The sequence below is a fragment of the Xenopus laevis genome, chromosome 5S, assembly GCF_017654675.1.
Source record: "Xenopus laevis strain J_2021 chromosome 5S, Xenopus_laevis_v10.1, whole genome shotgun sequence".
Lineage (NCBI taxonomy): Eukaryota > Metazoa > Chordata > Amphibia > Anura > Pipidae > Xenopus > Xenopus laevis.
Genome location: NC_054380.1, coordinates 84,768,633 through 84,794,979, shown reverse-complemented (window position 1 = coordinate 84,794,979; position 26,347 = coordinate 84,768,633). Strand labels below are relative to the sequence as shown.

The 26,347-nt window shown below is 35.6% G+C and overlaps 1 protein-coding gene across 1 annotated transcript in view; it reads right to left on the bottom strand.

Annotated features, from left to right (window-relative positions):
• LOC108717438 (CUB and sushi domain-containing protein 1) overlaps positions 1–26,347 on the bottom strand; it is a 786,063-nt gene that overhangs the window by 9,704 nt on the left and 750,012 nt on the right. Inside the window, exons 55-65 of the mRNA XM_041564732.1 lie at positions 19,728–19,901; positions 18,676–18,858; positions 17,204–17,380; positions 14,243–14,422; positions 13,571–13,744; positions 12,227–12,400; positions 9,275–9,348; positions 5,129–5,240; positions 4,347–4,526; positions 3,757–3,801; positions 1,691–1,852 (exon numbers count right to left, since the gene is read on the bottom strand). Coding sequence (XP_041420666.1) covers positions 1,691–1,852; positions 3,757–3,801; positions 4,347–4,526; positions 5,129–5,240; positions 9,275–9,348; positions 12,227–12,400; positions 13,571–13,744; positions 14,243–14,422; positions 17,204–17,380; positions 18,676–18,858; positions 19,728–19,901 — 1,635 coding nt within the window. The remainder of the gene's footprint in view (positions 1–1,690; positions 1,853–3,756; positions 3,802–4,346; positions 4,527–5,128; positions 5,241–9,274; positions 9,349–12,226; positions 12,401–13,570; positions 13,745–14,242; positions 14,423–17,203; positions 17,381–18,675; positions 18,859–19,727; positions 19,902–26,347) is intronic.

Genomic DNA, 26,347 nt, shown 5'->3' with positions numbered 1-26,347 from the left:
GTTAGCAACACAAATTCAGATTGTTGCTTTCCGGTGGTATTATATACTCACAAGAAGTGAGTTTCAACTAGGGAATTAGTGTAGTAGTTTCAATATTAAGTAAAATACACCCACAGTGTCCTCACAAGAAGTGAGTTTCAACTAATGTGAAACACAAACAGGATGGTCTCTCATCCAGGCTCCTTCTTCCTGAATCTCTTGATAGGGAAGTAAAACAGATATCCTGTGCAGAAGCGTTTTAAAACATATTTAATAAAAAAGTAAAATCACACTCACAAACACACTCGCTGCGCAGAGAGCAGGAAACGTTATTGCTCAGGAGGAAGCCGATAGGCAAAACGCGTCAGCGTGATTACGCTCCTACGCTCTTACCTTGCAGAAGCGCCGAGCGTGTTTACGCCTGCGATTTGGAGCAGCGCCGCTCGTGTTTTTTAAAAAAAGCAGCACAAAGTTCCAAGGGACGCCGAGGAAACCTAAGTGCTAGAAGGACTTTACAAGGACATTTCAATGCGACATACCAGAGTGTGTTTCTGAGTGTGATTTTACTTTTTTATTAAATATGTTTTAAAAGCGCTTCTGCACAGGATATCTGTTTTACTTCCCTATCAAGAGATTCAGGAAGAAGGAGCCTGGATGAGAGACCATCCTGTTTGTGTTTCACATTAGTTGAAACTCACTTCTTGTGAGTATATAATACCACCGGAAAGCAACAATTCGGATTTGTGTTGCTAACCTCACTATCCCTTAGTTACGGACCCACCCATCCCTGTCTGTTCTCTTTTCTTCCTTTTTAAAATAAGGGTGAAAAAGCTATAATTGAACACACATGGTGAATAAGTTAATTTAACACACAAGTGTATGTTCTTTTTGCATCACAGTAAAAAAGTGTTTTTGTAAGGTTTGGAGGACACTGTGGGTGTATTTTACTTAATATTGAAACTACTACACTAATTCCCTAGTTGAAACTCACTTCTTGTGAGTATATAATACCACCAGAAAGCAACAATCTGAATTTCTGTTGCTAACCTCACTATCCCTTAGTTACGGACCCACCCACCCCGTCTGTTCTCTTTTCTTCCTGTTTAAAATAAGGGTGAAAAAGCTATAATTGAACACACATGGTGAATAAGTTAATTTGATACACAAGTTTATGTTCTTTTTGCATCACAGTAAAAAAGTGTTTTAGTAAGGTTTGGAGGACACTGTGGGTGTATTTTACTTAATATTGAAATTACTACACTATATAAATTTTCTATTATCTCCCCTCTCCTCTTTGAGGGATACAGCAACATCGTTTATTTCTGTGAAACTATACATAAGAGGTTGCTACTGGGTGTAAAATAAGTACTATGAAAATGAGTTGCTAACACCACCCCAGTTTAAGAAGATCACCATTAGACCAGGGGTTATCCATTCTTCAGATGCTGTATATTGCCATATTAATATCTGATATTGGCATTAAAGAATGAGAAGTAATGTGAAGGAAGGTATTCTTTCTTTTACTTTCTGAAAACATTTTCAGCAAAATGTAAAAAGTCTGTAAGAAGAGGGAAATATAACCTTTATTCACATTATTCATATTGTTTTCTTTTAACCTAATATCTACTGGATGACTCACAGTAGATTTACTATGTTTTTCAGAGGGCATAATTAATATAGATCCCAGTAGTGTAACAACCTTCAAACCTACCTGATAATTTCAATTCAATGTTGTAAGTATCTAAAAATGTTCCATTCACTCTGCTGCTTGTGTTATTGAACCAATCAATAGTTAAGGTTGCTGAATATTGTTTTCCAAGATACTCATAAAATCCTTTCCACACAGAGTGTAAACTGAAAACATCAGAGGGAACTGAAAATATAGGGTTTAATTTTAGACTCACTGAAAACTGAATGGAGAAAAAATATCACAAATGTATCTAGATAGAACAATGATAGCACGTCATGCCATGGAAAAACATGTTTTTTTCCAAAATGCATTAGTTAATAGTTCTGCTCCAGAAGAATTCTGCACTGAAATCAATTTCTCAAAATATCTAACAATCTTTTTTATATTTAATTTTGAAATATGACATGGGGCTAGACATATTGTCAGTTTCCCAACTACTCTAGCCATGTGACTTGTACTCTGATAAACTTCAGTCACTCTTTACTGCTGTGTTGCAAGTTGCAGTGGTATCACCCCCTCCCTTCCTTCCCCAGCAGCCTAACAACAGAACAATGGGAAGGTAACCAGACAGCAGTCCCTCTATTCCCTTTTAGATTTAAGAACAGCACTCAATAGTTAAATAGTAAAACCTTCAGTTAAATTGAACTGGAGAAACAACAGCCTGTCAGAAAGCAGTTCCAATCCTAAAGTGCTGGCTCTTTCTGAAAGCACATGACCAGGCAAAATGACCTGAGATAGCTGCCTACACACCAATGTTACAAATAAAAAAAAATACACTTGATGGTTCAGGAATTAAATTTTATATTGTAGGGAGAATTATTAGCAGTGTGAACAGTGTGATTTAGGAATAAAAATGACCCCATAAAATCATGACAGAATCCCTTTAAGGGCTCTTACACATGAGCGTTCCGACCTGCGCTCCCCTGCGTTCCGTTTTTTGGCGTTCAGCCGCAGGGAAGCGCAGGAATAGACGCAAGTCATTATTTGAAATGGGGCTGTACTCACTCAGGCGCGTGTAGGCGCCGAACGCAGGAAAAATGCAGCATGTTGCGTCTGAACCTGCGTTCGGCGCCTACACGCGCCTGAGTGAGTACAGCCCCATTTCAAATAATGACTTGCGTCTATTCCTGCGCTCCCCTGCGTCTGAACGCCAAAAAACGGAACGCAGGGGAGCGCAAGTCGGAACGCTCATGTGTAAGAGCCCTAAGGGGGTTATTAACTAAAATACCAGTGCAAATTTTTACTGTATCCATCGATACATTTATTCAAATAAATCAGGTGCGGGAAAATACTTTTTGTCTTTGGAACTTGTTTTTGGTGAAAATTTTAGCGGCATTTTTTTAAGTAATTTTGCAAAAACATTTGCAATGACCTGCTGAAAAATGTTGCTCGTCAAATACAACTCATACAACTCAAAACTTAATTTCTACAACATTTAGAAGCAGATTTTTAACTTGAGTTTGAGATTTGCATTTAACAAATCTAAAAAATTAGATTAGAGGTTTGCAAACTTAATTTCACATTCACAATTTTTGTTTTGAAAAGCTTGAATCATTTTTTTTCAAATTCATGAAATGTTTTTTTCATTAATCTACCCAAAGAGTATTTATATAAGAAATAGCAACAAACAACAAGAATTATCAGAAATTAAGATAGCACAAAAAAACTAATACAAGTTAATAAAAAATGATGTACACAAAATTGTGCATTGTATAATTTTAGCAGCACAGTGAAAGTTGCTGAGAAAAATAATTTCACTTAATAAATGTACATTAAAATGTTGAAATTCAATTTCAGGCAATATTCTTCTAAAACCATTCTAGGTACCTACAAGAAAATAATTTTCCATTTAGCAGCAAATTAGTAGTAATGTAGAAAAATGATCAGTACATGTGAACTGCTTTTTTTTTTTTTAACAATAACATACAAAAGTCCAAATGATAGTATTTTAAATTAAAAATATAATCTGATTATGCACATTTATTCCCTAACAGAAAAACTTGATAATATATTTAATTTCTTGTTGCAGTACTAAAGTTTTTTTATTGCATTCACTCCCATGCAAATATAAATATGACTGAACATACCTGGAGTTTTAGTTGCAGTTGCATTTAGTTCTCTAAGCCCTTTATCTTAAAAACAAAAGATAACTGTTTGGACACAATCTAAAAGATAGGCCAATTAATCAACAGCTAACCATATCAGATATTACTGTCTATTAACCATGTTATGAATAAACATTAATATTGCATTATCCTAAATACAACAGCTATGTTCAGCAGTCCATTAAGTGAAACTGGGCAAGAAAAATGTCATTATATCATAGAGGCATAGAAAGTAATTCATTTACATAAGAGTAGTGAGATATTGTATGTTATTGCCCACTTGTCACACATGTCAGAATTAAAAAGGTGATATATGAATTTTAAACATGTACAGGTATTGGGATCCCTTATCTGGAAACTTATTTTCTAAAAAGCTCTATATTTTGGGAATTTTTTTAGGCAAATAATTAAAATTTTGGAAAATAGTTTTATCTTTATCTTTATTAATAATAATAATAATAATAATAAGAAGAATAATAATAAGAATAACAACAATAGTAATAAAACAGATCAAAAGCTCCATAAGAGAGAAATATATTTATCACCCAAAACACCCTTGCAAAAACACTCACTTTTGCAAATCGGTGGCTTCCCTGTCCACTTCATGTCACTTTTACAAGTTCGATGTTCTGATCCTCCAGCAAGAAAATATCCTTGCTGACATGTATATATCAAAGTATAGCCTAGTGTAGGTAGATCTAATGCTCTTACTTCCAAATATGCAGGAGTTTCTGGCTGTCTGCATGCATGAGCTGCAAATTTGGTAGAGAAAAATGAATAATAAAAAATTGAATACAAAATCTTACAATTTTAATAAAAACCTGTGTAATATACAACTACTTCCATATGATTCAGCAACTCTGAGCCCTTTCAAATCATGCTTATTTTGGCTTGACCATCCAGCTGTACAGCAACTCACCTTAATTAATTGATTGATTGCAGCAAAAAACAAAATCGTGAGCATATGAAAAATCATAGATTGAGACTAAATGCAAAAATGTAACTGCCCTTTAATTTACAGTTATCCTGATTTTGCTTCTTGATTTTTTATACAATTTCGAAAACTTGACTATATATATATATATATATATATATATATATATATATGTATGTATGTATGTATGTGTATATATATATATATATATATATATATATATATATATATTGTATATATATATATTTTACATTTGTTTTTGAAAATTGTGATCTAGAAAAATAAATTTAACAATTCATGTTTTCCATGTATAGTTTCACTGGATTTTACAAAGGCAGTGTTAGTTAGTATTTGCTATTTTTGCAAGTGGAGAAAAAAAATAAAACAAAATGAATTTATGCAATCTTTAATGTTACTTACGAATGCATTCTGGCTGGGTTCCACTCCATGTTAAATTAGCAAGACAAATACGTGTAGTTGAGCCTTGGATATGGTAGCCTTTTCGACATCTAAAGAAGACAGTGCTTCCAATCTTCAAAATGCAAGAACACCACAAATAAGTCATAAACTTAGTTTGAAGTATGACTGAGCATAGCTATTTAAATGATAATGAGACACATAAATGAAACTGCTATATATTTTTTTCTTTTTAACAAGCAGCAGACTGTATATTGCAAATATTATTGCTGGCAACTGAAACATGCTAGGCTGTCATCTTAACATTTACTTAAATATAAAAAATGCATAAATTAAATGTTTTAATTCAGTCCAAACGAAGGAACTAAATAGCTTAAATTACCATAAATATTGTGACAGGATTTCATAATAGCAAAATTGCATTCAAGCATGTGCCAATTCTGCTGTCATTGGTCTAAAGATTACAATACCCAATTAGAAATCAAAGGAAAATCCTTTGGGGGGTCCATTTACTACCAATGGAATTACAATTTTTTTCACGAATCTTGAAAAATGTGTGATTTTCCTAGATTTCTCAAAGTTGTAAAATATTGATATGTATTAAGTATTAAAACCACGAAAACCTCTAAGGCAAAACTTTGCCAAGCAAAAGCTGTTGAGGTGCTATAGAAATCAATAGGAGCTGTGCTGATCCTGTTGGACCTCTTTAAATCAGCCGAATAGACTGACATTTGCATATAATAGTCATAGAATTTACTAAACTGAACAATAAAAAAAAGGGAAGAACCTAGAAAGTATGCCATGTAGTGTTAGAGATTAAAAACTTCCAAAAGTGCAAGTTAGACAAGACAGTGTGGGTTTAAAAAAATCAGAAAGCAAATGTGCCTATGTTGGAACAGATAATTTGCATGACTGTAGTTACAGTCATAACTTGGGATGTGGGTAAACAGGTACAAGATTTCAGAGCTGTGTATAAGCTTAGAATTATAGAAATATAATAACATATAAAAACAATACAGGTTATAGAAAAATAAATATGGTGAAAATGCAGGAAAAGTTTTCAGTAGAGAAGGAACTCCCAGTAGTATAAAATTATGTTAAATTAGGGAGCCAAAGAAAAAGCCATAGTGGCAAAAATATAATACCTTTAATATCTAACCAAATAAAAATATTACAAAGCATGGATTTGAGCTAGAGGCTGTTTTTCAGGTTGACCATTTCAAAAATGAGGATGCAAGATCATTTTTAAATGGAGTGTCATGGTAAATCGTCTGAACTGAATGTCTCTATGTCTAAATACTTTTCTTCTGTCTCTATCAGTCTATGCCAAATTTCACACTTGGTATGGACAATCTCTTACATACAATATATGTAATTGTTTTCAGAAAGGGATGCCATCACAGGAGAAGTGTAGGGATCCATAGGGTTAATAGGGAAAGGATCCAGCATGTGTTCCTGTTTGAAAAACAGGCTTTGTTAAAGTTGCTACATGGGGGCAACTACCTCTCTCCATCTGGAGAGGTTTTAAGGCAGGTAGCATTACCTGGGGAAAGTTAAAAGCTCTCTGGGGAAAAGGGACTGAGACTCTCTTTATCCACCAGGAGTGGAGTGTGGGACTTTACCTGGCAAGGAGGTGCCAGGATGGGGCTGCAAATGGTTCCCTGGGGTAGTGGGTCAATAATATATGAACTGCAATTTAATTTGCTCTTTTAACAAAGTTATTTGTTATACAGCACCTGGTGTGTTTAATTGTTCTTTCCTAATGGGGCCACCCGCAGGTGTATTCCCAGATCCCATTAGGTGAAAGCACTGCCATGAGAGGTAAATTCCCAGTACCCTTTCACTTAGGAAGGGGAATTCAGGCCCTGTATATGGTATGAAAGTAATGGTATATAACCTATGGTACAGGGGGGTGGCCAAAATGGGGTTACAGAAAGATAGTGTGCAGCACACATGTATGCTGTGTCAGATTATTACTGGAATAATTTAACACAATCTTTCTTGCTAGTATTGTGTCAAATTTTTAGCTATATTCTCTTGTACAACTACCCACTTTTAAAAAGTATGGAGCAGAATTTGGTGAACAAAAACTGTGTCCACCACTGAAATACTTGCTAAACTATTGCCGAATTTGAAATCCAGCTCAGACTACTAGCACTTTTAAATCCATGCAGGTATTACTAACAATCACACAACTTAACATGATTTTCCTTACTACAGTGACCAGAAAAACAAAGGTCATACTGAACCACCAAAATTAAAAGGTTCAACAACAGCCAGCATATAGTGATGGGCGAATTTGCGCTGTTTCATTTTGCCGGAAAATTAGCGAATTTCGCGAAATTACCAAAAATTCGCAAAAAGGTGCCAGCGTCTCGTTCTTAACGCCGGCAATTTTTTTTGGGGTGAATTTTCGCTGGCGTTTCCCGAATTTTTTCGCTGGCGTTTCCCGAATGTATTCGCTGGCGGCGAATCGCGCAACTTCGCCGTGAATTCGCGCCTGGAGAATAAATTCTCCCATCACTACCAGCAAAGAATAGGACTGTTACAAGAATATGAATATAACCTCTTCTGGTCTTCTGCATCCACCTGTACATGTGCCTTCTCTATTATTGAACAGAGCATGCAATCAAATTTCTCTGATTACAAACTCTCCTCTCTCCAGTAACAGAGATGACACATGGAATGGGAATTTAATAAAGCTTCAGTATGTGCAAACCATACTGTACATCTGGGATGGAACTGACTGAAAACAAAAAAGAAGAGACAGGATGGAATTCCTCTGCATTCTGTCCCACTTTCAACACTGACTACAGTGCAAAGAAGCAGCAAAGAAAGTGCAGTTTGCAAGTGAAAATGCAGATTATTGTGATTTCTTTTCAACATGAAGATTGGAAAATTAAAAAAAAAGTGTGTGAAGGCTTATTGTGCCTTTACGTACTATTTTATTGAAATTGTTAATTAATGTGGCACTAGGACTACATTTTATGTCAACGGAAAAACTGATGCAGTCAGTTTCCTTAAATGAGAATAACAAGTTGTATAATTCCCAGTAGTGCCATTGTGCGGCTGCTAAAGCAAATAAAGTACCGTCTTGCATAAAAAAGGGCATAAACTCAAGGGATAAAAACATAATTTTTCCTCTTTATATATCCCTGGTAAGGCCTCATCTGGAGTATGCAGTGCAGTTTTGGGCACCATAAGAGTGATATAAATGAGCTGGAGAGAGTGCAGAGATGTGCAACTAAACTGGGATGGAAGACTTAAATTATGAGGGTAGACTGTCAAGGTTGGGGTTGTTTTCTCTGGAAAAAAGATGCTTGTGAAGGGACATGATTACACTTTACAAGTACATCAAAGGACATTATAGACAAATAGCAGGAGACTCTTTTACCCATAAAGAGGATCACTGCACCAGAGGCCACCCCTATAGACTAGAGCAAACGAACTTTCATTTGAAGCAACGCAGGTGGTTCTTCACAGTGAGGACAGTGAGGTTGTGGAATGCACTGCCGGGTGATGTTGTGATGGCTGATTCAGTTAATGCCTTTAAGAATGGCTTGGATGATTTATTGGACAAGTATAATAACCAAGGCTTTTGTGATACTAAAATCTATACTTAGTATATACAGTATATGGGTATATATAGTTATGTGAATATACGGAGGGGTCACTGGGAGTGTGTATATGTTTGGATGGTAGGTTGCATTTGGATGACTTGATGTTAAGTTGCATTTGGAGGGCTTGAACTTGATGGACTTTGGTATTTTTTTCAACCCAGTCTAACTATGTAACTATGTAACTCTGTCGTATGGCTTGGGAATTTGCGAGTCAATTTACAACAAATAGATAGACTCTATAGAGTAATAGATGTACTCCAATGCACTAAGCACAATTCAGAATTTGTCTAAAATACAGTCTCTGTTGCATCATATTAAAATGCAAAAAATATTGTCACAAAATGATATATTGCTACAGAAACTAACTGCCCACAAAAAAACATTTTATTTAAAAAATATTTAACCTTCATTGTTAGCAGATCTATATTGCCTTAGCAAACCAAACCACATCAAATGTAATTTAATTAGACAAATATTCTGCTAATTAAATTAATGCATACACTAAATTATCATTAAAATTATTTTTTACCTCAAAAGCTTTGGAGCTGTTCTGCGTGCCATAATGTGGAGTACCAGGGTCTCTGCAGGTGTTATGTGTTGGATCTAAAATGCATGCAAAAAATGAACATCACACTGGGTTTCCATAAAAATAGTCAATAATATTGCTGTTTTTTTCTTCACAGCTCAGTTCACTTCATCAAAATTAAAATAAAACAGTCAAACTGTCAAAAATGGGTTATACTGAAAACAAATTATGAGGTCAGTTTTACACACATATATTTTTTTGTAAATTAAAATGGCTATTCTATACTAAAAAATTTAAAAGTTTTATTCTGACATTTTCTATTATGGAATTTACATTGAAAGAAAATTATTTTTTTTATTTACAGTAAACAAAAATATAAAAATCAATATACCATTATATTAATTGCTGGACCACCCTACAAACTCAGAACTAGCATGGATAATGTGGTTTATCCAACAGTCACCTTTGCCTGAAATTTTTGTTAAAACTATTTAGGGGGTTATTTACTAAAACTTTTTCTCATTTGACAAGACTCCCAAACCCAAATCCCCTTAATTTACATGTACCAATAAAACTTGCAAAAAAGTCACAAAAAACATGTTCCAATTGTTAAAGGGACCATCTGCCATTGACTTCTACATGATTTAGACATTTTAGCGAAAGTATTTTCAGATTCAAATTTTTTGCAGCTTCAGAGTATAATAAATCTCAAAAAATGTTAGTTTATTTTTTCCTCTAAAAATGGAAGTTTTTCCCCTTTAAAGGAGAAGGAAACCCCCTGAGCGCAAAAACCCTCCCCCCTACCCTGTGTTGCTCCCCCTCTCTCCTCCCCCTGGCCTACCTGTCCCGCTGGGCAAATGCCCCTAACTTGTTACTTACCCCTCTGCGCAGGTCCAGTCCACGGAGTTCACAGACGCCATCTTCTTCCACGCCATCTTCTTCCTGCTTTGACCGGCGTTTTTGGCGCATGCACAGTAGGAGCATTTCGCCAGTGCGGATCTACTGCGCATGCGCCGTGACTTTTGGCGCAAGCGCAGTAGATCCGTACCGGCGCAATGCGCCTACTGCGCATGTGCCGGTCAAAGCAGGAAGAAGATCGCGTGGAAGAAGATGGCGTCTGTGAACGCCGTGGACTGGACCTGCGCAGAGGGGTAAGTAACAAGTTACGGGCATTTGCCCAGCGGGACAGGTAAGCCAGGGGGGGGAGGAGGGAGGGGAAGCAACACAGAGGAGGGGGGAGGGTTTTTGCACCCAGGGGGTTTCCTTCTCCTTTAAAAACTCAACCAGAAAAAAACAAAGTTTAATAAATAGGCCCCTAAGACTCCATTAAACCTGGAGAATTTTGATATTTGACAAATCCTTTCTATATATAACTGAGGAGATAAGAGAAGCCTCAAGGAATGATTTTCCTGCAGTAAAGTTTCAAACCCAAAGAAAAAGTGAGACATACAGTATATGTACTACATTCATATGGTATTAAATTTCAAGCAACATCTGTTGTAAGAAAACTAAGAACTTTCTCTATAGCTGAAGTACAAGTAAAACAAGTTATGTTTAAAGAAACAGTAACACCAGAAAATGAAAGTGTTGTGTTGTACTCTAACAACTGATGTATATGCTTTAAAAACTCTACTATAGTTTAAATACATCAAGACTCAACAGGCAGACAGCACTTCTGGATGAGGTTTATTGGGATTGCTGCTGTTAAACAACTAACGCTTTTCGGGAATGTATCCCTTAATCATAGGCTGATAGAGGGGGATACATTCCCGAAACACGTTTGGTGTTTAACAGCAGCAATCCCAATAAACCACATCCATAAGTGCCGTCTGCCTGTTGAGACTTGATGTATTTACAGTGGGGACACTGTTGACAGAGCACCTGGGCAGAGTGGTGAGCTTGAGCGGTCTTTTTTTTTTTGTGTTTTACCTATATAGTTTAAATAAACAAGCTGCCGTGTGGCCATGGGGGCAGCCATTCAAAGCTTAAAAAGCAGAAAAGTGTCAGGAGCGCTCCCTGTCTAAGATGGTGGCACCCAGTGCCACGCACTGGCGTCATCGCGCCAGACACGTGACGACAACTGGCCAAGGAACGATGCGATATTTGAAAATAAAAGTCCTTCCAGGTCACGTGTTTGATGCCTAATGGTAGGATTTCCTTTGTATTTCCTGGGTGCTTCTAATATAACTATTGACTGATTCCTGGACCGTTCGACCCTGCTTGGACTTTGGCATTGCTACTCATCTGCCTGCCTTTTGATATTTTACTTGGAATTGACTCTGATTACTCCGGATCCCTTTTTGATTTCCGCAAACTTGAACTTTGTCCTGAAGCTTCCTGCTTGGTCCTTGGCTACACAGCAGCTTCCTCCTTGGTCCTTGGCTACACAGCAGCTTGTTATATAAACTATAGTTGTGTTTCTGAAGCAAACACACCAGTTTTATCAGTGCAGGGTAACAGTAAATTATATTGTCATTCCTTCAAAACACTTTCATTTTTTTTTTACTGTTCTTTTAAAGCCTAATATTTTGTATGCTTTTTGATTATACAGCATAGTACAATAAAACAAACCACTTTAGGAACAGCAACTATGTAAAAGAAATCCTTAATATATTGTAAGAAACTTTTGTATGTATTTTAAAAGAAAACATATGAGCTTTCTCTCAGCTGACTAACTTTGTGTACATATTAAATCAATATTTAATGTGAGTGTCAGTTGGATGCTATGCTGTTTTCTGTGCTACACAGTTTATTATTAGTCATGAGCTGAATTTTTTGCCAGGTTTTATCACGAAAAAGATGTCCATAGACTCCAATAGGTGGAAAAAATATGCATTAGTCGGCCATTGACTTCCAATTTTTAGTCGCTTCACACATTTTCGGCAAAACAACTCAGATTTGCCCATCACTATATATTATATCAGATATGAACAATATAAAATTTTACAACCTTACCAACACAAGTTGGCTGTATTCCACTCCAGCTACCATCAGCCTGGCAAATTCTTCTTGAAGAGCCAACCAATATAAATGGAGTTCGGCACTGATATGAAACTTCTGAATTAAAGGTAAAGCTTTTTCCATTAAGAAGCCCCTCAGCTGGAGTCCCAGGTTCACCACAAAACACAGCTAAGAGGAATTAAATATAAAAAAGTTTGAAAAATAGATCTTTGGCAATGCCAAGAAAGCAATTCTAGGGTACTGCTACAGTTTTTAACAGTATTTGCATAATAAGTGCAGAATAAGGTCACATGAAACATGTTGGTTCCAGGTAAATAGTGAAACCTAATTCATTTTCAATGTTTCTGCTCCTTGCAGCTAAGATATTGATTCAACATGGGCTTTGGAGTTTTGCAGAACAGGACTGATGAGAACAGGATCTTTTTCAGGCATTGGCTGAGGGAGAGGATGGGAGGAGGGAGCAAGGAGAAATTCTATTAAAGATACATTAGATGAGGATATGGCCATAGTAGGGAAAATAGGCTGGAGAGGTGAATGGGGAATCATGTATGGAAGGGAACACAATTAAAATATTAAATCTATAATTACAAAACCTGGTACCAGTATTAGGGGGCAGATTTATTAAGGGTCAAAGTGAAAATTCAAATGTTTACATTTTTTTTGAGGGGGACAAAACTCTCAAATTTGAATTGTAAATTATCCAAATTCGATTCGAGTTTTAATTCTAAATTTATCATCTCTCATCACCTTTAAGAACTTGAATTAGACCATTTGCCACCTAAAACCTGCCTAATTACTGTATAAGTCAATGGAAGAGGTACAGGGATCAATTTGGTGATGTTTGTAGCCTTCCTGGCATACAAGTTTTTTTCCGATAAGTTTTTTAAATTCGAATTGCATTTTTATTATTCTAATCAGGTTGTTTAAATTAATTTGAGTTTTACAAATTCAATTTTATTAATAAATTTGACTAATCAAATTTCGAATGTATGGGAGTTTGAAAAAACTCACATGAATTTGAAATTCGACCCTTGATAAATGTGCCTCTGAATGTATGTTTCCTAAAGCATGAATCTAGTCCAGATAGATGGGAGAGCCATAACACTGGCTGGGAGGTTGTTTTGGGAGGTTAGGGACAATAGAAAAGGAGGCATATGTTGCTATGTTAAGACTGATGAAACCTGGTGTTTTTAAAGAGTATGAGAGGGCTGATGTCTTGATCCCTGGAATTACAGTATGTATTATGTATTACCTTATGATAGTAAATGAAATAAGTATGATTTTAATTAATCACAATTCATATTTTACACCCATTAGCACGGGCAATTATTAACTTACGTAAACAGTGGGGAATTTCCCCTCTCCAAATTCCCTTTCCTTCACATGAAAGAACAGTTGGACTTGAGAGTTGGTAGCCATCTATGCATGTATAGCTGATACTAGACCCCCAGCTGAAGTCTGATCCCTCCAGTTTTCCATTGGTCACTTGAGGAGGCAGGCCGCAATTGATTGCTTTTTAATAACAGAGAGACAATCAATAATAATACTTAGAATAATACTTAGAATAATGCCATTTACTGTATAATATGCTATAATATTGAGTAAAGTAGAGTTATGAAGCATAATATGTAGAAGTTGTTATACGTAAGTACATATTAAAATCTGAATTTGGTGATGACTAATCATACATGCTGCTGTAATTTCGTGGCAGTAGTCACAACCCCATCTCATAACTACTTCACTTACAATTGAAATACATTTCTTCCCATATAAGAAAAGAGATCAGCAAAATTAATGAAATCAAAAGTTTTGAAGAATTATATACTTTCACGTTTTACTAACATACACAAGTACACAGCCAAATGAAATTTAAAATATGTTCTACTACTTGGTAAAATTTTAATATAATTTGAAAAATAAAATGTTATATGTTATATATTTGCTTAATGTTCAAACAGTTGTAACTTTATAATATTAACAATAATAACAATGTAAATTTTTTTTACTAACCTTTACAGGTGGGTTTAGTCTGATTCCAGGTCCCATCTTTGTTGCACATCAAAGCAGTTGATAAAGGGGGATCTCTCATATAACCAGGATTGCAGTGGTAGCTTACTGTCTTGTTAAAGGTAAAATCTTTTCCTATCTGAATACCATTAGAAATAGGGCCTGGATTTTCACAAGTAATTACTGGAGAGGAAAAAAGTACATTTGTTTCGAATACATTGTTAAATAAAAATGTCATAAACCAAAACATAGTCGATCAATATAACATTTCAGACTAGCATGTTCAATAGCTACTAACTAGTGAATAAGTGTGGAACCAGAACTAGCCCTTAAAATGCCTAGATTGTAAAATCTAGTGTCAGCACCAAATTTCCTGTTTGAAATACTCCATAACATATGTTTGTTGATAGCAATGCAAGATGAAAGACCTTTGGCAAGCAGAGCATTAAGCAATACTAAGATTAGCTATTGCGGGAGGAGAACTCCATCTAGCAGAGATTGATGCCTTGCCCCTCATCATCTCTGTTATGCACTGCAATGTGTGTTAGTGAACTCAATAGTCACTAAGGGGCAAATTCACTTGCACATCGCAACACTTTGCCAGGCATAAATTCGCCTGGACAATGCTAATTCACGAAGATCCGATGTTGCGGAATGCTGGCGTTGGCTAATTAGCATACGGTGTGCAGTTAAAGTACAGTGGACGTATATGCTGCAGCAAATACATTACACTACACAAGGCCAGGGAACCTTAATAAAATTATATAAAGTTGTTATAATGCCCTACGCATGTGCCCACAGTATAGTTTAGGTGCCATATGTTAGCAAATGTATGAAGGAAGGAGGGTACCTCAAAAAAAATTTACGATCTTTTTCAGTCTATCACCCTTTAAATAGGAAAAAACGCCAGCGTTTTTTGGGACTTAGAACATTTTTCAACTTTTTTTTGAGGAACTCCTATCTACTCTATTGCACTTCGAGGTGGTGAAGGCAAGTCTGGCGATAGAGGTAACGATCAGTAAAATAAAAAACTTAGTGAATTTGCGAAGTAAAGCTCTTTCGCCAGACCGAAAATTTGCCTGGCGTTAGAGTGCGGAGTTGCGCCAGAGTCTATCTCCTTGGCAAAATTACGCCAGCGAATATACTCCAGCTACCGTTAGTAAATTGGCGAAGTGCCAAAATTACGTCACACTGGCAAATTTTCGCCAGCGTTAGCCGCCTTTTAGTAAATTTCCCCCTAGGTTTCCACCTGAGAGGTTCCCATCTTTCTTGTGCTTGTTAAGAAAAGTTTTTATTTTATGTCAATATTTAGAGAAAGTAAAGTTTCAAAAACAATCAATCTCAATACACTATTTGTGAATAAAATATTGTTATGGATCAGTCCACTGCCTTACCCCCAAAAGACAACAGGGAGTGCTTCTAACTCCATCTTCTAGAGCTGGACTTTACACAAGGAAAACTATTACACTGAGATAAGCCAAATTCAATGCAATTTAGCATTAAATAGTGATGGGTGACTCAGATGAGATTTGTTTTGCCTGTGATCCTCTTTGAATTTATACCAACATTTTTACCACTTGCTAAATCTCCTGCTTGCCTTGGTGGTCTTTTCTGTGCTCAATGCTTCTGCTTGGCACAGTTATTGCTGGTAGAAATAACAGACAGCACAACAAGCACAAATAAAATATCAGGAAACTGTATTGCAAGGATGAAATTCTTAGCTGAATAATCTACAGCGATGTTTTGATTAACTTCTTTTTATGCTGTGCTCATTGTTCCCATTTTGTGTTGTTAACTTACAAACTGAGTATGGATTTGAGGCATTCTAAATTGCTGGTAATAGAATAGTGTAAATTGTGGGATCTAGGCGATTACTCCATGTTGAAATACTTTATTACAGTTTGTATCTTTCTGAATGTTACCCTTGATAACAAACAAGGTTATTCATTTAAAAAATGGCCCTATCTCTAAAAAAAAAAAAAAAAAACTATCTGATGTTTTCTGTGTATATTCAACTACACTGGTAAGTTTGTTACACAGCACTTATGGGCTCATTTATTAAAAAAGTTGAGTTTTTTTTCTACTCCGAATTAAACACAATTTAAAAAAAAATGAAATGTTTGCTTATTTATGAAAAATCTGAATTTAAAAAACTTGAATACCTTGATTTTTTTTAGTTTATAGGCTTAAAAACTCAAATCTGTGAGTTTACAAACTTGAAATTCTTGAATTAAATAAAAAAAATTGCCTCCAACAACTCCCATAGACTTCTAATTCTAATATAAAAAGTATGAACAAAAAAAACACTGTACAATCTGAAAAAGGATATGAATACAGGTATGGGACCAGCTATCCAGAACCATTGGGACCTAGGGGTTTCCAGATAATGGATCTTTCCATAATTTGGATCTTCATATCTTGTCTACTATAAAATCATGTAAATATGAAATAAACCCAATCGTTTTATTTTGCTTCCAAGTTGGATCATATTCAAGGTACTGTTTTATTATTACAGAAAAAAAGGAAATCCTTTTTGAAAAATTTGGATTATTTGGATAAAACAGAGTCTATGGGAGACTCTATTGGTTAACGGATAACGGATCCCATACCTGTACCTCTAAAAATGTAGTTTTTCCGATAATTTTTAGCCACACATTATCTTTTTAAATAAAGTATTCACTGTTCCCATAAATCCTCAAATTTTGCTTGTTTGTTTCCTCAAATCATTGCTTCATAGGAGGATTATCTTAAATGATCATGAAATGCCTTTAAGATTTTCTTTCCCTGAATGAGAACTATGTACAGTTATTGACAGCATAGATGGTAGAATTTCATATTGTGTAAAGGTCAAAAAAAGGAGGGAAAGTGAAGAGATGAAGAGGAAATCAATAGTCATTTTCTGTATTAATAATATACCAACTGTCACTCTTCTAATCTATTTTTGTCAGAGGATTGATTATTGACCTGAACAATCTGGAGCAATGCCAGTCCATGTGCCATTGGCAGTACAATGTCGAGTAGTTAACCCTGATGTTTTGTATCCTTCCCAACAGGCATAGATGACAGAACTGGAGAATAGTATCCCATCACTGTAAATTATCATGCCATTGGCTGGAGAGCCAGGATTTCCACAGGATACCGCTGTCAAAAAAAGTACATTAAGGACAACACATGAGCATAGAAATGACATATGGGATTAGCACAAGTAAGATGATCTGAAATAGTTTAAATCACTTTTTATTATGTGGCAAACTATACAAATATTATATGATTATTACCGTATTTCTGCTATAAATATGGTGATGAAAAATGCTCCCTCTGTTGAAAAGTTAAGTCTCAGTTAACCTGTTCTCGCATATGCCCCTTTAGATATATTTGAATGCACTATATGTAAGCATCATATGCCACAATTTTATATTATTACTTTCAATATAACAGAAACACAGATGTACAGAATATCACAGAGCATTTTTGTTCACATGTAGTGCATTTCATGATGCATATTTCTAGAGAGGTTTAATCATCCCCTAATTTTAACCCCAGTTACCTACAAAATAGTCGGTGTAGTCAATTCAGTTTTCTAAAGCTGAATTAAAAAATGAATAAATAATAATAGATTATTCAGTCTTGCACATCTAGAATATTATGATTATAGTTTACTAATTAACCTGTTCTCGCATATGCCCCTTTAGATATATTTTGATGCACTATATGTAAGCATCATATGCCACAATTTTATATTATTACTTTCAATATAACAGAAACACAGATGTACAGAATATCACAGAGCATATTTGTTCACATGTAGTGCATTTCATGATGCATATTTCTAGAGAGGTTTAATCATCCCCTAATTTTAACCCCAGTTACCTACAAAATAGTCGGTGTGGTCAATTCAGTTTTCTAAAGCTGAATTAAAAAATGAATAAATAATAATAGATTATTCAGTCTTGCACATCTAGAATATTATGATTATAGTTTACTAATGAACTTATACACTGCACTTTATTAAATGATTTTATTTCTTATAACATTTTTACTGAAATTACACTTATTTTCTCATACAGAATACTGTATTAATGAGTTCCCAGATGCAACTCAAAATATTTCTGGTTTGTTAGTAGTACTGTAGATATGAATGCTAATATACAGTTAACCTTTGAAGAAAAACTAAAAACCTATCTTAATTTAGGTTATATCTGTAAAAATATGTCTTCATAAACTCCAGTATAAGTATAGAATATGCATTTTTAATACTGATTTTTAAAAGTTCTTTACTCTAAAATAAGGGAAAGTGTCTCAAAAGTCAAAGGGAATCTTCAGTTTAGATGCTGTACAATAAATTGTGTAAAACCTGAACTTACATGAATACGCTAAATGGAATGATGGATGCTACCAAGTTTTTTTTGTTTCTTCATTAATATGTTAATACTTACATTCACATGAAGGCTGAATCCCAGACCAAGTACCATTTAAAATGCATGTTCTCTCCATGGAGCCCCTCAAGACATATCCCATCTCACAAGAGAAGCGGAGCAAGCTTTTGATCTTAAAATCATTTCCAAGGCGTGAACCATGTGCTGGTATTCCTGGATCCCCACACATTCCTGGACTGTTCCCTGTAGGAATATTTATTGTGGCATGATGTACTGTATATACATATTTTAACACAGGTATATAAGGTGCAATGAAGCAGATTTTAATTTTTTTCCGTTATATAAATACTTAAATAGTATGAAATCGTACCTCCTTTTTCAAAATGTTATAATAATTTTGATTGACTTTTCCCTTGTTTAACAATTAAACATGGCATACATACAATGGTATGACATTTTACTTAATTGATCTTGTCTTAAAAATAGTTTCATTAATTGTGTCTTAGTTTGTATCAAATGCAAGGTACTGTTTTACTATTCCAAAGAAAAAATTTTTTTTTTTAAAATTTGGATTATTTGATTATAATAAAGTCTATGGGAGACGGTCTTTCCATAATTTGGTGCTTTCGGGATAACAGGTTTCCAGATAACGGATCCCATGTATATATATTTGATGTAACAGATATAATTGTAGAGTCAATGTTGCATACTATAATATGTCCATACTATAACATGTTCATCTTCTCATTTTCTCTAGAATGGAATTAAAATGTGGCAATCAGGGTCCCATAATACCATAATAACCTTTCTGATAGCATAAGTGAGAGAGAGGAGCTTAGCATTGCTGAACAAAGCCCCCTCTGAATACAGTACATTTGTATACTTAGCTTGACCAATTATGTATATCTAATTTGAAGTCCACAAAAAAGAGACCCCTTGAAGCCTAATCAGTTTGTATACTACATTCAAATGTTGCTTTACCACCATGACAAAAACTCTGCTTTGTAATGATCCTGTGCGTAGATGTTTTATTTTGTTTTTGTGCTAGAACTAGTACATACTAGAAATGATTTCAAAATAAAAATTGTATAGTCATTTTTGCTACAGCATACCTGAACAGTGTGGAAGTGCTCCACTCCATCTGCCATCCTCTTGACATACTTGTGTTGAATTTCCAATAAGAGTGTGAATTCCCATGCAAGAATAGTGAACTTTTGATCCATATGTAAATTTATCTCCGCTTAGTAAGGCATTTGCTGGTACTCCTGGATGTCCACATGATATTGCTGTAAAATAAATTTAACAGAAGTCAAAATTAGCAAGGGATCTATAATGTATTCATAGAATAGTAGACAGGTACTCAATGAGCAACTTCAATCTGTGCTCTTTCTATTGAAAAAAGTCTATTACAGTCTTACTCATATATACATAAAGCCATATGGCCAAGTTAATTGCAGAAGTACAGTAGTTGTTGGACCAGGGCTTTTTTTTCAATATTCTACAGCCCATATCTAAAGAATTAGGAATCTTGGGGTTTAGGTGTAGGTTACTAACTAACACTAGGAGGTGTATTTATTAACATTAAAGCATCACTGGTGATTTTGCCCATTGCAACCAATCAGCAATTAGATTTACAGAATCATCTACAAGTTAGAAAACAAAAGCAAATATCTGATTGGTTGATATGGGCAACATCACCGGTGATGTTTGTCTCCAATGTTAATGAATATGTCCCTAGGTATTTTTTTTTTTTTTAAATTTCTTTATTTAGGTAATTTTTCCAAACAAAAAGACATAGTAAATACAAAATACAAAAACAATAACCAAAAAAAGAAAATAACAATAAAAAAAGGGTACAAAAGAAAAAAGGGGTAGGGGAAGAGGTACTTTGCCCCTCCTTATACCCTATTTGAGATCACATTACAGGACTTGTCCGATTCTCCCATAAACCTATGCCATGGAGACCATGTTTTCCAATAGGTGCCACTATTATTATGGTAGATATGTGTTAATTCCTCTAACATTCTTATTTCTTCCACAGATTTTAACCAGTTATTGTATATCGGGGCATCCTTATTCTTCCAGTTCCTTGGAATCAAAGCTTTGGCAGCTTGCATTAATTGAAAAGTAAGTGGGTCATCTAACATCTTATTTTTATCAGGGAATACATTCAGCAATATTGTCGCATGATCTGCAACGTCCAGTTTTATAGAGGTTATTTTATAAATGCTTTCTAGTACCTGAGTCCAAAAATCTTTCAATCTTGGGCAAGTTAACCAAATGTGTATGTGTGTGCCAACTTCTTTATTGCTTCTCCAGCAAGTGTTAGAAGTCTGTGGATGCATCTTATGAAGTTTAACTGGGGTGTAGTGCCATTTTGTCACCATTTTATAAACTGCTTCTCTAACTTTCTCCGCCCTTGTCATCTTATTTCCATGTTTAAAGATCTTTCTCCATTCCTGTTCTGAAAGGTTATATCCCAATTCCCTTTCCCATGAAGAGCAGAAGCCTGGGAGTTTAAATTCCTCTGTGTTTATTACAATTTTATACATTTTGGATAAAGGTTTGGTCATTTCTTGATTCTGATTGAGTAGCTCCTCCCACTCTGTAAGGGGTCTGTCCCAATCCCTTTCTTTTTTCATTTTTATAAAATAATGCAATTGGTAATATCCCCAAATCTCTCTTGGATGTTTCCCCCACCTCTTTTGTAATTCTTCTAATGGGCGCAGTTTTCCCCCTTTGATCAAATCCTTTATCCTCGTGGGTCTTTCGTCCCACTTCTCCCAAATTGCAAATACTCCTTTTTCCATTCCCGGGGGGAAATTTGGATTATCTCTTAAGGGTTGTAGCACGTAGCTTTCGTCAAGTTCGATGTAACTTTATTTTTATGCCAAATTTTTAAGGTTGCCCTAATTATCGGGTGTTGACTCATAGACTTATGTGCTGCCCAGTTCTCATCCCATAATGAATTTTCTAGTGGGTAATGACACCATCCTTCTTCTAACTCACACCACTCTTTTCTTCCTACCCTCATAGTCCAATTCCAAAGTCTCACCAAATGCACTGCTAAGCAATATAAATAAGGATCTGGTACTCCCATCCCTCCTTTTTCTTTTATTTGGGTTAGTTGCTTAAAACTAAGCCTCGCTGTTTTCCCTCCCCAAATAAATCTAATAAAGATCGATCTTAGTGTATTAAAAAAGGTAGGACGTCTATGGGAAGAACTTGGAGTAAGTATAAGGCTTTGGGCATGACCACCATCTTTATCGCTTGAATTCTCCCAAACCATGATATCTTTATATTCTTCCATTTGTCAATTATTTTTTGAATAGAGGCTAATAATGGTACATAGTTATCTTGGTAAGCTCTTTCTACGTCTCCTCTTAAATTCACCCCCAAGTATTTAATAGTAGAGGTCGCCCATTTAAAAGGGAAATTATCTTTTATTGTTGTGACTACGTCCTCCTTCTCATTAATATTCATTAGCTCGGATTTTGAGTAATTAATTTTAAAGTTGGATAATTCTCCAAATCGCTTTAATAAGCTCATTATATTTGGTAGTGTAATGCCTGGATTAGTTACATAAAGCAGTAAATCATCCGCGAATGCGGCGCATTTATATTCCTTTCCTTTTACCCGTATACCTGAGATATCTGGATTATTCCTAATGTGTGCAAGAAGTATCTCCATGACCAATAGAAACAGTGACGGGGACAGAGGGCATCCCTGTCTCGTTCCGTTGTGAATCGAGATCTTCTGAGACAGTGTACCGTTAATTTTTATTTTAGCCGAGGGTTTATCATATAGGGCTAATATTCGGCTTCTAAATTGTTCCCTAAACCCAAAGTTTATCAATGTCCTTTCCAGGAATGTCCAAGATAATCTATTGAATGCTTTTTCGGCATCAGTCGTAAGTAAGCATGTTGAAATTTTGGATATTTTCGCGTGTTGTATCAGTGAGATAGTTTTTGATATATTGTCTTTTGCTTCTCTCTTAGGTACAAATCCTGCTTGATCGACATGTATCAGATCCGGTAAGTATTGTTTCAACCTTTTCCCCAATATTTGTGCGTATAATTTCATATCTATATTTATTAAAGATATAGGCCTATAACTAGAACATAACAATGGGTCTTTATCTTGTTTCAGTATAATGGTTATTAATGCTTCCTGGGCCTGCGTATAAAACCCATTTTTCCCTGTAATAGCATTAAAGTACCTGTATAATAACGGGGTAATGTCCGCCTTAAATATTTTGAAGAAGGATGCTATATAGCCATCTGGGCCTGGACTCTTTCCAAGGGGCATGCTCGCAATTCCCTCTTCTATTTCTTTATAGGAGAATGGTGCTTCTAGATCTAATGCTTGGTCTGGCGTGAGGGACTTCACCTTAGCATCTTTAATAAATTGCTCCAATATATCCCCCTTTTCTAATGATTGGTCTTTTACCTGTATTTTGTAAAGCGACTGGTAATACTCCTCAAAAGCCTCTGTTATCCCCTTAGTGTCATGGTGAATGAAGTTCTTAGAGTTTTTAATCGCCAAGATATTATTCTGACTCTGTGGGGCTGATTCATGAAGCTCGAGTGAAGGATTCGAATTAAAAAAACTTCGAATTTCGAAGTGTTTTTTGGGCTACTTCGACCATCGAATGGGCTACTTCGACCTTCGACTACGACTCGAACGATTCGAACTAAAAATCGTTCGACTATTCGACCATTCGATAGTCGAAGTACTGCCTCTTTAAGAAAAACTTCGACCCCCTACTTCGGCAGCTAAAAGCTACCGAAGTCAATGTTAGCCTATGGGGAAGGTCCCCATAGGCTTGCCTGAGATTTTTTGATCGAAGGATATTCCTTCGATCGTTGGATTAAAATCCTTTGAATCGTTCGATTCGAAGGATTTAATCATTCGATCGAAGGAATAATCCTTCGATCGTTCGATCGCAGGATTTGCGCTAAATCGTTCGACTTCGATATTCAAAGTCGAACGATTTTAGTTCCTAGTCGAATATCGAGGGTTAATTAACCCTCGATATTCGACCCTTCATACATCTGCCCCTGTGTTTTTTTCAAGATTCTCGCAAAATATTTGTTGCACTTATCACCGAATTCATATAGGTTCTGTTTAGTTCTCAAATAGGCTTTTTTAATTTTATGGTTAAGTAATGAATTCAATTGCATTCTCTTATTTTCCAACTCCACATAGGTCTTTCGCGCTATTGTTTCTTTATGTGCCTGCTCTAATTGTGCAATTTCTCCTATTAGGCTCTTAACCTCTTTTTCTCTCTTTTTTTTTAGGTTTGACCCTAAGGCTATCACATTTTAATGTTTCCCATAGTGTTATTGGGTTAGTTTCCGAGGTGTCATTATTGGTGATTATTTGTTTAATCCACTCTTGTATCCTTTCCCTGTTTTCCTCCTCGTGTAGTAAAAATTCATTTAATCTCCAGTTAAACTCAGGTTTAGAGACCCTTGGTATATTATATTTTACTATCACTGGTGAGTGATCTGAAACATTAAAACTCGCTATGTATGCCTGTGTAAATAAATGTGTCCATTGTTGTGATGCCATTATGTAATCTATTCGCGAATAAACTTGATGTTGTTTTGAGAAATGAGTGTAGTCTTTCTTCTTAGGATTCATTATCCTCCAGATATCCACTAATTGTAAATCAGCTAAAGCTCTTTTTACCCCTTTCAAGCTTTTATAAGAGATACTTGTTTTACCCGATGAGGAATCTATCAGGGGATTCAGCGTTAGATTAAAATCACCTCCCAAAATCAGTAATCCTTCTCTGAACGCCTCTAATGTCTGTAAAAATGTAATCACAAAATTACTCTGTTTACAGTTCGGGACATAAACATTAGCGATTGTACACTTCTGATTAGCCAGCATACCTTTAACCAACACATATCTTCCTTCTGTATCTCTCTTGTTCTCTAGCATTTTAAATGGTAAATCTTTATGGATGAGTGTCATAACCCCCGTAGCTTTCCTCTCAGGATTGTTACTCAAGAATGCTTGAGAGTAGTTCTTAAAATTTAACACTGGTAAATGATTCTGTCTAAAATGAGTTTCTTGAAGCATGACTATTTTGGCTTTATGCTTCTTACATTCATGTAAAACCTTAGCTCTTTTGACAGGTTCATTGATCCCGTTTACATTTAACGAAAGTACATTACATTCCATATTAGCAGGTTCAGTCATAAATATACAAATAAATCAGCTTTATATTTTTGTAAAAAATTGGGAGATACCAAATCATTTGCATAAGCATTTGCACTGCATCGCGGAGCAAAGTAGAGGAGGAGAAAAAAAAAGAAAAGAAAAAGAACCCTAAAAAAGGGAAAACAAAAACAAATGTCAACATAAATTAAGCCGCGCCCGCTGCCTGGAGCCCTTATCCAGGGGCTGGCTGGTACTACTTGCGGCTCTAGTGGTGTTTCCACTATTCTTGGGGGCCTTGGCCGCCACAGCATCACGGATGCCGTGTTCTTATAGACACTCAAACTCACCCTCCCACCCCTCTACTTAATCTTACTACATTTTATGTAAAGGGGTCCTTTTGCTTTAAAAAATAAATGTTTCCCCTTTAACTTATATCCTCATAAGCATATACCCCCGCATATTAATATACATAGATACATACATACACTCTGACATACTTATGTCTAATGTATCTGTTTATTATCTTTTTTTTTTTTTCTTTCTTTTTTTTCCTTTTTCAATTTTTTCCCTTTTTTTTGTAAATTTTTCTTCTTTTATTTCTTTCTATTAATTCTTTTTTTTTTTTTTTTTTCCCAGTAATACCTTTTTTTTTTTTTTTTTTTTTGGTAAATATTTTCACAGTCCTTTAGTACTTTACCCTTCTTCCTTCCGTGCCCCTTCTCAGCGTGCCTTCAACAGCCATTGTAATCCCTCTTGCTGCTTTACTTTATACCTTTATCCAGTCCTTCTGTTGGATCCACTTTAATTCCCAAGTTCGTCTGGCCACTCAGTCAGATCATCTGGTAAATGTAGTTTTTTAAGAAAGTTCTCCAGATCCTTGGGGTAACGAAAAGTGGCCCATACGCCTTCTTTTTGGGCTGTCAAAGAGAAGGGAATTCCCATCTATATAGAATGTTCCTCTGCCGCAGCACATCAGTGATGGGTTTCAAAGCTTTTCTTTTCCACAATGTAGTTTTAGCCAAATCCTGGTAAAGAATTATTGTATTATCTTCGTATATTATATTCTCCACCTCTTTAGCTTTTTGTAGAATTTCTTCCTTTGTAGCATAGCTCAGAAAGCAGCACAATATATCTCTGGGAACATTAGGGGGGACACTGCTCGGCTTCTGAACCCTATGGGCTCTTTCTATCCGGATCTCTCCCGCCTTCTCCTTCTCCTTATTCAGGATGTTATTAAAAATTTGCTGTAGGAAAGATTTAATGTCTTCCTTCTGAATTGTCTCAGGAACCCCCCTAATTCTTAGGTTCTTTCTCCGGTTCATGTTCTCCTGATCCTCTATTTGTCTCAGGATGTCACACACAAAAGCCTCCTGCTGTTGCACTTTAGTATACAAAATTTTTTGGTTAGCTTGCAACTCACATGCATTTGATTCCAAGTCGCCTGTTCGTACAGCAATGTCCTCCAGCTCTTTCTTAAGGCCTTTGATGTCCTCCCTAATAGGGATCGTCACCTCCAGCAACATTTCTCTTATGTCTGCTTTAGAAGGCAGTTTAGCGATTT